At 44.0% G+C, this 11,549-nt stretch overlaps 1 protein-coding gene across 2 annotated transcripts in view; it reads right to left on the bottom strand.

The window, feature by feature from the left end:
* Positions 1–7,355: 7,355 nt before the first annotated feature.
* LOC122789199 (solute carrier family 22 member 15-like) overlaps positions 7,356–11,549 on the bottom strand; it is a 1,485,835-nt gene continuing 1,481,641 nt past the window's right edge. For both annotated transcript variants that reach the window (XM_044056469.1, XR_006362790.1), the window contains one exon: positions 7,356–7,655. In XM_044056469.1, the coding sequence (XP_043912404.1) occupies positions 7,647–7,655 (9 nt within the window). In that variant the 3' untranslated portion in view covers positions 7,356–7,646. The remainder of the gene's footprint in view (positions 7,656–11,549) is intronic.

Below are 11,549 nucleotides of genomic sequence, written 5' to 3'. Positions count from 1 at the left end.
AAGCAAATCAAAACGTTTTAAGAAAAAACACAACTAATGGCAATGAACAAGCCGTTATTGTGTCATATGAAGCATCTCTTCTAATCTCAAAGTCAGAAAAACCACATACAATTGTCAAAAATTTAATTCTACCTCGCGCAAAAAAAAAAAAAAAAAGAAGTTATGTACTCACCATAATGTTCCATGTTTGTTGTCCAGTATCTCGCCTTCAGTCTTGCTACTTTGGGTTCGGAGCCGAAACCTCGGCTCCGACTCGGCCTATACTAAAGCTCAAGAGCTTCTACTGGCTCGAGGCTGAATACCTATTCCATAGTGCTTAGCGGCTATTCCCCAGATCTCGTCTGAGAAGGAAGGGTCCCATGATATGTACAATATCCAAAAGGATAATATCTGAAAAAACATACTGTCAAAAAATTAAGAAGAAAAGGCAAGAAGGAAATCAGACCTTATCTGCCAATTTCTGAGAAAAAATTCCTCTAGATACTCCAGGAGGGGGATGGCTGGGAAGGACACAAGACTGAAGGGGAGATACTGGACAACAAACATGGAACATTATGGCTAGTACATAACTTCTTTATATGTTGTCCCATCTCGCCTTCAGTCTTGCTACTTTGGGACAGAGTCCCCAGCACCTTTTTCTTGGGTGGCTCAAGGGAATAAACTCCTCAGAACAGTGGAACCAAAGGAGGCCACATATATTTTGTAATGAATAATAAAAATATGAGCGTTAACCCATGTAGCAGCAGCACAAACTGAATCCAGTGGAAGTCTGAATTGAAAGGCAATGGAGGTAGATACCACTCTAGTTGAATGCCCTTTGATTTTCCCTGGCGGTTCCTTATGGAAATCATAGACATATGTGATGGTTTCAGTAAGCCATTTGGACTAAGTAACTTTTGAGACTGTCAAACCTTTTTTATTTTCTGAATAGGAGACAAACAATTGGTCTGACTTCCTAAATTCTTTGGTCCTGTGCAAGTAAAAACTTAACTGTCTGGGCACATACAGTTGATGAAGATTATACTCTTCCTTGTTGTCATAGTCTGGTTTAAATTGGCCTGAGAGCAAACTTTCTGTAAAAAGGAAGTATTTGTTCTGAGGGCAACTCTAACTTTATGGAAGATCAAATAAGGTGGATGGACAGACAAGACTTGTAACTCTGACACACTCCTGGCTAAAGTAATTGCTGTCAGAAAGAGTGTTTTCCAAGATAAAAATTTTAATGAACAAGATGATGCTGGTTCGAAATGGGGCAGAATCAAAGATGACAATACTATGTTGAGGTCCCAAGGAGGAGGAGGTTCTCTGATGGGAAATCTTAACAGAAAAGTACCTTTTAGACTAGATCCTGATTCTCCCAAGATAATTAGAAATAGCAGCTAATTGAACTTGGATAGTGGCTGCCACTGCCCCTTGATTAAAGGTTTCTGTTAGAAATTCCAAGATTAGAGGTATAGATGCTGTAAAAGGATCTATATGTCTTTTGTGAGCCCAACAAGAGAACCTCTTCCATTTGTTCGTATAGAGATTCCTAGTTGTCTGCTTGTGCGAAGAGACCAGAATGTGGCTAACTGCAGGGGACAACTCCAGAAGCCTGGCTACGAACGTAAGTGGAGCAGCCAAGCTGTCAGTTTAAGGGTGTGAAGTACATGATGGAGCACTCCTGACTGATGCCTCAAAAGATCCGGCACTGGGTCCAGGATCCATGGGTCCTCCTGAAGGTAGGGCCAAATGAAGGGGAACCAAATCTGACAAGGCCAGTATGGCGCAATGAGAATTAACCTGCGACTCAACTTTTTGCTTTCTGTATGACCCTTGGAATCAAGGGAAATGGGGGGGAAAGGCATAAAGAAGACCCAAGGGCCAATTGTGAACCAGTGCATCCCTCGGTGACTCTCCAGGAGGGGAAATTAGGGCAAAGTAGTTGCTGCATTTGGAACTGAAGGGAGTGACAAAAAAGTCGCAGCAAGGCTGACCCCATTTGCAAAAAATTTGGTTTGCAATTTCCTGATTGAGGGACCACTCATGAGGCATGAGAATTGCTCTTCTTAGCCTGTCTGCTATAATGTTGGATTTCCCTGGGATATCCGTTGCTGTCAGAAAGTGTTGAGAAGATATCGCCCATTGCCATACTCTCTGGGCCTCTTGACATAGAGGGTAGGATCTGGTTCCCCCCCACTTGTTGATGTACCAAACCACCGACATACTGTCTGTCTGAATTGCAATAGTCCCCTTGGGAAGAGAGCCCTGAAGTGCTTGCAACGCCAGAAGCATGGCCCTCATCTCTAGTACATTGATATGCAAATGGTACTTGTGATCTTTCCAAACTCCTTGGACCATCCGTCCCAGATAATGCCCCCCCACCCTATCTGGGATGCGTCCGTGGTTACTGTAGCAATAGGTTGAGGAAGTACAAACAGTCTGCCCATTGTTACCCGAGTGGAGTGAACCCACCACAGTAAGTCCTTCCTGCAGGAAGGAGTTATGAAAATTTGGTGAGACATGGGTAAGTCCTGCATGGACCACTGGGCGAACAGCAGCCACTGCAGTATTCTCAGAAGTCATACCATGGGAAGTAGTGTTATCATAGCTGCCATAGAGCCTAGGACTTTCAGCACAAATCTTGCCTGTACTTTGTTCTTGATGAGTAAAATAATCACTTTACTGCATAACATCTGTATCCTTTCTTGAGGTAGCTTTGCCAACATGTCGTTTGTATTTAAATCTACACCAATGAATATAATATGCTGTGATGGCAACAAGGCAGACTTTTCTGTATTTATAGTAATGCCTAGTTTTGAGAAAAGATGAATGGTGTAGTCCCTTGCTTTGATCAGTAGTTGCTTGGTGGTGGCAGTTAGGAGCCAGTCGTCTAAGTATGAAAACACCTGGAATCCTTGGTGTCGCAGATGAGCCGTGACTACTGCCATGCATTTGGTAAACACCCTGAGGACTGTGGTGAGCCCAAAGGGCAGAGCTCAGAACTGGTAATGACTGGCTCCCAGCCAGAAGCATAGAAATCTTCTTGAGCGCCTGTCCATCTTTATGTGGTAATACGTTTCCTGAAGATCTAACCAGCACATCCAATTGTTTTTTCCCAGGAACAGGAGTATAGATTGCAGTGTTACCATCCGGAACTTTTTTTTCTCAGCAACTTGTTTAGTCTGCTGAGATCCAATATGGGTCGCCAGTCCCCTGTCTTTTTTGGAACTAAAAAGAACCTTGAGTAAATTCCACATTCTAACTGGTCTGCGGGGACTTCTTGGATGACACTTTTTTCTAGCAACATTTGTATTTCTAGTGTTGCTTGATCCCTTTGACCGGGTGGAATGTATGGGATAGACCTTGGTGGTCAAGGTGTACATTGAAATGGAATGTTGTATCCTCTGGATATAATGGACTGCACCCATTTGTCGAGTCAAATTCAGCCAGGCTTCCAGGTGCAGCGATATCCTCACCCAGACTGCCTCCAGAGGTGGACAGACGGGCCTTCTTTCAGGAGCACTTGGAGGGCCTACCAGAGAAAGTACCTCTGTTGCCCTGGTTTTGCAGACCCCCTCTGCCACATGGATGGTGTCTTCCATTGTTTCCCCCTCTGCTCCTGGGGGAAGGATCACCATGAGTGTCAGATAAGGCTCCTTTGGACATATGGAACCACATTTTCCCACCCTTTTGACCTTTAGGATAAGGTCTGGTAGGGGCAGAAAAATGGACTCCAATGCAGACAGTGTCTTACCATCTTGTTGGCTCCTGGTGAGAGTTTCTTTTACTTTAGGCCCGAACAATGACGAGCCATCAAAGGGAGTGTCACTAAAGGAAGAACGGAAAGGCGCATCCAGGAATGTCTACGAAGAGCTATTCCTGTGCCCGCTGCCCTGCTCACTCCATTGGCTGCATAAGATATGAGCTGCATGGACGAGTTAGATATGGAGGTTAAGGTTGCAAGTTGGGAGTTAACCTCATCAGATAAGTTCTGGGTTGTAGCACATTGCAGGGGATCTCCTAGCTCTTTTAGGAGATTCCTCTGAAGTCGCGTGAAATGCGACAAATAATTCAGTGACCGTAAAGTAAAGGCCACTGAAGAGAACATACACTTCCCATATCTATCCATCGTATGAGAATCCTTGTTCAATGGATGAACAGATACAGTAGTTTCAGCTAACTCCTTTTTTGTGGCTGCGGCCACCACCATTGCATCTACAGAAACCCCTTTAGTTAAGTACTGCCTACCTTCCGGGGCCGTAATGAACTTATTAGGCCTCCGCGGAACGGGGTCCACTGAGTCCAGAGAGTCCCACATCTTCCAGATCACCAAACCCAGGAGAGGGTCAAAAGGTGGAGACACCCAAGAGGTGCAGGAGCCAAATGCCTCCAGGAATACACAGTCATCTTCAGAAGGGGAAAGGGACTTCCAACCATCCCTCTGTTTAAGGATCTCTAGGATGTCTGAAAAGGAAACATCCTCAGAGGGGGACCTTGGGGACCCTTCTGAATCCTCTAAGTCGGTATCAGAAGTGACAGACTCAGGGGAGTCTATGTGTTTCTTTTTACACTGTCTCTTCCGTGGGACCTCCTCAGGGAGTATCGAAGAGGAGGATCCACCCATTGTGGCTTCCTGGGGCACTGACTCTCTAACTCTGTGGTTGATGGAGAGGAAATGAAGAGGTGGACATCAGTCCCTTAAGGTGAAGAAAGGCTAGAGCCGAAAGTGGAGTAGACTCAGTGGAGAGCACACTCCTCATCACCTCGAAGGCACAGTGGTCCTGGCCCGAGAAAGACTCCGGCCCCGAGAGACCGGGAGATCTCCTCGGCACCAAGGAGGGTGGTTCCGAGGCAGATGTGGGAGCCGATCTCACTTGAGCCGAGGCACCAAGTGGGAGAGCCGGCTCCAACAAGGGTCCAACCTGACTCTGCCCCCTGGAGCCGACCAGGGAATGTCGGCCCCCAGGTCCCTCGATGGACGAAAGCATCAAAGAAACCAGAGCAGATGTCGGATCCGAGATATCAGTAGTGATTACTGGCTCCAGTGGATCTAGCACAACGACTTCCATACTCTCTGGCTCCAAACTTGTCCGAGTTGGGGGAGGAATAGGCATAGTAGAAGGTACCATTGTTGGCTCCAAGGTCCGATGGGATGGGCTCGAAAGAATTTCAGCTAGGGCCAGTGTCCGAAGCAACCTCTTCACTACCCACTTCACGTCCTCATCCAATAATCTGGAGGATCTAGAGGAATGACTGGAAGACTTGTGGTTACCTGCCACCAACTGTAATAAAGGAGAGACTGGCAACGAGCGAACAGGCTCCAAGGATGATGACTGATTCCTCTTTCGGCTCCGCAACGGCTCCAATGAGACAGATGGAGCTGAGAGAGAACCATGTTTTTCGGCTCCAATAACTCTCAAAGCCAAGAAGGCATCATGGCGGGTACTTTGTCGGCTCAGACACTGGAGCCGATGAAGCAGACTTTGGAGTCGTCTGATTTTTTAATCCGATTTCCTTCGTCCACTTTCAATAAGCTCCTCAATATAAGCTTATTTCTCCTCTCCTGCAAGACCCTGGCACTAAAACTATGACAAATGGAATGGGAGTCTTGAAGATGGAGTGGACCCAGACAGTACACACAACTAGTGTGTCCATCAGTAATAGACATCTTCTGAGTGCAGAAATCACACTTTTTGAATCCTGACTTATGTTCCTTAGCTAGTTCCTTCGACATACTAGCTATAAGAAAAAAAAATTCTCAATAAAAGTTAAAACTATAACTGTTACAAAGAGAAAGCAGCAAAGAAACAAGTATCTAAAATGAAGTACTATTTTTTTTTTTTTATAAAGAGGAGAGAAGTCTATAAGTTAAACATTTATCTCCTCCTAAACGGATTACTCCTAAAAGGCATATAAAGTAGAAAAAAGGGCAAGAATCCTCTAATTTAAAGAGAGATTCTTGTGGAGAAAATAAGGCCCAAAGAAAAGATAGCTGCAAAATAAACTTACAAGGTTTGAAAAGAGTCAAAAATAGCACAAGACTGTTACTATAGCACTAATACATAAAAATAACAATTTGACAGAAAAGTTAGAAAAATATATAAAATATTAAATTTTCCAAGCCTGAGCCAGTGAAGACAATCCCAAAGCTTCAAGTGGCAAACGAGATCTGGGGAATAGCCGCTCAGCACTATGGGGCAGGTATTCAGCCTCAAGCCAGTAGAAGCTCTTGAGCTTTAGTACAGGCCGAGTTGGAGCCAAGGTTTCGGCCCTGAACACAAAGTAGCAAGACTGAAGGCGAGATAGGACAACATAACATTAATGGTTATGCAACTGGTGGGGAATAAGGCTGCCAGAGATTTACAGTTGATTTCATTATCAGATACTACAGAGTTAGTGATCGAACCACAGAAATGTCGAACAATATTTTACATCAACTGACTGGATGTGTACAAAAGGGTCAGTACTTTTCATTACAACTTGAAAGCATGGATGTTTGTTGTTGTTGTTGTTGTATCTTTCGGCTTTTCCTGGTTAGGGGTTGCCACAGCGGAACTCCGGTCCGCTAATGACTGGCAGTAGATTTTTACGTACCAAGTTGCCAGCCCTGACATACAACCTTCAACGAAGGTACACCCACTCACGCATGTCTCCACACAGAAGACGCTTTAGCTGAGAATCGAACAGGACAACGTCTTACTGTGAGGCGACAACGCTACCGCAGCACCACCAAAGCATGGATGTTTGTAACAATGCTAATTTACTTGCTTTTGACATGAATTTGTTGATACATTTCATGAAGATTTCTTATTTTGCAAGTCTCTTCCCGCTCACACTACTGGGGAAGCACTTTTCACTTGCTTAAATGATTTTATAAATATGAATGAGCCTAAGCTGGTCAAAATGTCTTGGAATTTACACCGATGGAGCTCAAGCTATGACTGGAACAATGAAAGGTATGAAAAAAAAAGAAGCAACAAATGCAATCTGGATGCACTGTAGCATCCATCGTGAATCAATTGCTGCCCGAAAAATGCCACTTGATTTAAAAAGAACATTGGATGAAGCAGTAGCTACAGTACATTTTATTAAGGCTCGACAGCTAAATAATAGGATTTTTCAAGTTTTGTGTGATGAAATGGGAAGGCATCATAAATTATTACTGTTGCATACCGAAGTTCGTTGGTAGTCTTGGGGGAAGGTTTTGAATCACATTTTTGAACTTCATGACGAAATAACAGTCTTTTTAATTGATAAAACAAGTTTCCCTTGAAGAGAATGTTTGAATGATTTTTCTTGGCTAGTAAAGATTGAAGTGCCGAAGAAAAAGTAGATCCAAAAACAGTTGAATTATTCATGGAACACTTGAGAAGTTTGAAAGACACCTTCAAATTTTATTTTCCTCCACACCAATGTAATAAAAACTAGATCGGAGATCCATTCAGTTGCAAAAAAAATAGATGAATTCAATGATTTGACAAACCCAGAACAAAATGATCTGGCACAGCTATCGTGTGATGGTACTTTAAAAACTGCTTTTAAACAAAACAGTCTTTCTGACTTTTTGTTGTCAGTAAAACATTTATCCAGGGTTAACAGACAAAGCTCTCTAGAAATTATTGCCATTTTCTTCTCCACATCTGTATGAGCAAGCCTTTTCCATGTTACTTTACCTAAAAAATAAACAGCGAAATAGACAATGTTGAGCATGATTTTAACAATAAACTTGTCCAATATTGAACATATTTTGGACTTGGTGGAAAAGAAACATCATCCATTGCACAGTTATCAAAGTAAACAAATTATCATTAACATTTTTTTAATTGCAGTGCATTTTGATTTGAAACCCTCTCTATACTGCACCATGTAGAAACTTAAAATCATTTTTGTCAATATTTCAGGAAAAAGTAGTCACACACAAATCTCTGTCCCTTTCACACACACCCACAGACATGCATATGCTCTCACACACTCAAACAGATGAATACGCAATGACTATGTCTGTCTTTCAACTAAATAAAATATGTGCATTAGTATTATTACTTTTGGTACATTTTAACTATCGGAGGCCGATTTCTCTTTCACAAAGCATATAGTTTTCTCAACTCCTGCTTGTATGTGTCAAGCTACTGTACTGTAAATAAAGAATTTATGTACTCACCGTAACGTTCCATGGAGCTGTCCATCTCGCCTTCATTCTGTACCGGTGGGATGGCATCCCTAGCATCATCTTTCTTGGGTGGCTCACGGGAGAACATTCTTCAGAACAGTGGACCCAAAACAGGCCCTGTCCCTGGAAGCCAAATCCACTCTGTAATGAGTGATAAAGATATGAGGCATTGCCCATGTTGCTGCAGTGCAAATGGTATCAATTCGTAGTTTTGCATAAAAAGCAGAAGAGGTAGAAATAGCCATGGTAGAATGAGCTCTTATTTTGCCTGGAAGGTGTTTATGGACTGGTAGGTGAATGCAATACAATCTGACAACCATCTGGATAGAGTGGATTTAGCTACTGGAGCACCTTTGTTAGAGTCTGAAAAGGATAGAAACAGTTGGTCAGTCTTTCTAAAGTCCTTTGTTCTGTGTAAATAGAAATGTAATTGTCTGTGTACATCTAGTTGGTGTAAAGGATAATTGTGTAAAATCTTACTATAACCATGTTGCAGTATTTTTAATGTGGGATTTCCCGCCTCAGGCAACCCAACGTCGGCTCATATACAAAAGCTTAAGCCTGGTTGCTGTAGGTGTGTGAGACGTCACACGTAGGGCCATAAACCAGGGGCCTTAAATGTGATGTCTGCAGGTACAGACCTCAGAATCTGAAGGCCAGACAGTCTTACGAGAGGAATAAGTGATTGTCAGCTAGAAGAGTCAAATGGAATATGCTGGCTAGTTGCTCTTGGTTGAGGGGAGAGCTTCCTAAAAGCTAGGAGCTAGGTTAGTAGTCCAATGTAACGCAGCGGGAAGGTGGGTGGGATAGAATACTGCAACATGGAAGAGAAGGACATCTATGGTTATGGTAAGATTTTACACAGCTATTCTATGTCCTTCTATTCCTATGTTGCAGTATTCTTACTGTGGGAGAGTACCACAGCTAGTTAGAGGTAAGGGTGGCAGTAGAGGTGGAAGATTCCAGAAACCCGTGCAGGATTGTCCTAGCAAAGCCTAACCTGGCTCTGGAGACTTGATCTAGTTTGTAATGTTTGGTGAAAGTGTGGATAGTGGACCAGGTGGCAGCTTCTAGAATGGAAGCTGTGTCCAGCCCTTTGAGGAAGGCTTTGGAAGTAGCCATACCTCTGGTGGAATGAGCTCTCACCCCCCTGGGGTAAAGGTTTGCCATGGTGTGAGTAGCAGAAATAAATGGATTTTCTGATCCATCCTGAAATAGTTTGCTTGGAAACTGCCTTGCCCATAGCTCTGGGGTGGAAGGAGACAAAAAGTTGTTCAGATTTTTTGAAGGGTTTACTTTTGTCTAGGTTAAATCTAAGTTGTCTGTGCACATCCAGGGAACAGAAAATCCTCTCACTCTTATTTGGAGAGGAGAAGAAGGTAGACAGGTGAATAGATTGATTTAAGGACAGCCTGGAGTGCCTTCTGTGTGGAGTCTGCATGTCGTCCCCGCGGTCGAGTGGCCTCTGAAAGACATGCGTAAATGGGCGTGCCTTCGCCGAAGGTTGGGCATCGGGCTGGCAACTCGGCACCATAAAAATCTACTGCCAATCATTAGCGGACCGGAATTCCATTGTGGCGACCCCTAACCGGGAAAAGCCGAAAAGACAAACAACAACAAAAAAGGACAGCTCATTTACTATTTTAGGCATGAAGGAAGGGTTAGTGAGTAAGGTCACCCTGTCCTTGTGGAAGACAGTGTAGGGGTGGGCAGGCCATGAGTGTCTGCAACTCTGGCACTCTCCTAGCAGAGGTGATGGTAACCAACAGTACAGTTTTCCATGCACAGAGTTGTAAAGTAGCATTACTAGCCGGTTCAAAGGGGCTAAGTATTAGTTTCTCCAGGACAAGGTTTTGATCCCAGGGGGTGGGATGGGTTTTTTAGGTGGTCTGATGTATAAGACCCCTCTCAGGAAAAGTTTAACATCTAGCCCTGATAGTAAAGGGGGGGGGTCTAGAGGCAACCAGGCACGCAGATATGGCTGAAAGACGTATTTTCACTAAGGAGTAAGAAAGCGCATCCTTAATGAGTTCACACACATATGCAAGGACTAAGGAAGTGTCAGTCTGGCTGGGGTCCCTGTCTTTATGTAGACACCATTTTGAGAATCTCTCCCATTTTGATAAATATGATTTTCTAGTAGCAGGCTTCCGGGCCTCCCTCAGGCCTGTAAGCACGTACTCTGAATAGTGGTGTCTAAAAAGGATTTGAAGTTTATCACCCATTGTATTAGTTCTAACATTTGTAGGTGAGGATGGATTAGGATTCCCTTTTGTTGTGTGAGAAGGTCCACCCTGTGGGGTAACTTGTGGCGATTGACCTTAGCTAGTGAGTGAGGTATGGGGAACCAGTGTTGCCTTGGCCAGTAGGGGGTCACCAACAAGATTTTTGGTTTGTCCTTCCTGATTTTCAGTAGGACCTTTTGAATTAGAAGGAAAGGCATATAGAAACAGTCCCTTCCAAGGAATGCTGAAGGCATCTACACTCCAGGCTAGTGGGGAGTGATCCTTGATGCAGAAATTGGTCAACTGTCTGTTCTGGGGGGAGGCAAACAGATTCACTTGAGGAGTGCCCCACCAGTGGACAATGTCCAGAAAGATTTCTCTATTCAGCATCCACTCGTGCTGTTGAGAAGATGTTCTGCTTAAAAGATCTGCCTGTTTGTTGTCCTGATAGGGTACGTATGAGACCTATAGGGACAGGCTGTGCCTGTAGGAGATTTCCCAGATTTGTAGGGTTATTCTGCAAAGGAGGTAGGCTTTGGTTCCTTCTTGTTTGTTGAGGTACCACATGACTGTGGTGTTGTCTGCGAAAATTAAAAGCGGTCCCGGGTGGAGGATAGAAGAAAAGCCTCCAGGGCTAGGAGAACTGCAGTCATCTTCCTGACATTGATATGTTTCTTTGAAGGGCAGGACTCCAAATTTCATGAACTCTGAAGTCCTTGCAGGTGGCACCCCACCTTAGGTCTTAAGCATCTGTGTAGATGAACTGGTTTGGGGAGGGCATTTGGAGAATCCTTCCTGGGTTGTCACGGGTTTGTTGAATCCACCACCTTTGCTCCGATTTGAGGCAGGGCAGAAAGGGGATTTGCTCTTCTAAGGAGTGTAGGTGTTGTGACCACATGTTCTTGAGGTACCACTGGAACTTCCGCATATGCATTCTTACCAAGGGAAGCATGGGAATGGTGGCTGCCATAAGCCCCAGGAGTTGCAGGAATTGTCATGCAGAAATCTGAGATTCTAGTAAAAGGTTTTGAAAGTGAGTGGAGCGGGAGTGGACCTTTTCCTGTGGGAGAAAGGCCCGCATTAGATACGCCCTGATCCTGCAGCCCAGAAAAATCTTGTCTTGCTGAGGGAGCAAGGAGGATTTGTTTAAATTGAGGGTGAAGCCCAGGTTT

Source organism: Protopterus annectens, chromosome 14.part0 (assembly GCF_019279795.1).
Source record: "Protopterus annectens isolate FY-2018-M chromosome 14.part0, PAN1.0, whole genome shotgun sequence".
NCBI lineage: Eukaryota > Metazoa > Chordata > Ceratodontiformes > Protopteridae > Protopterus > Protopterus annectens.
The sequence above is the reverse complement of the archived record's forward strand: the minus strand, read 5'-3'. Positions and strand labels throughout refer to the sequence as shown.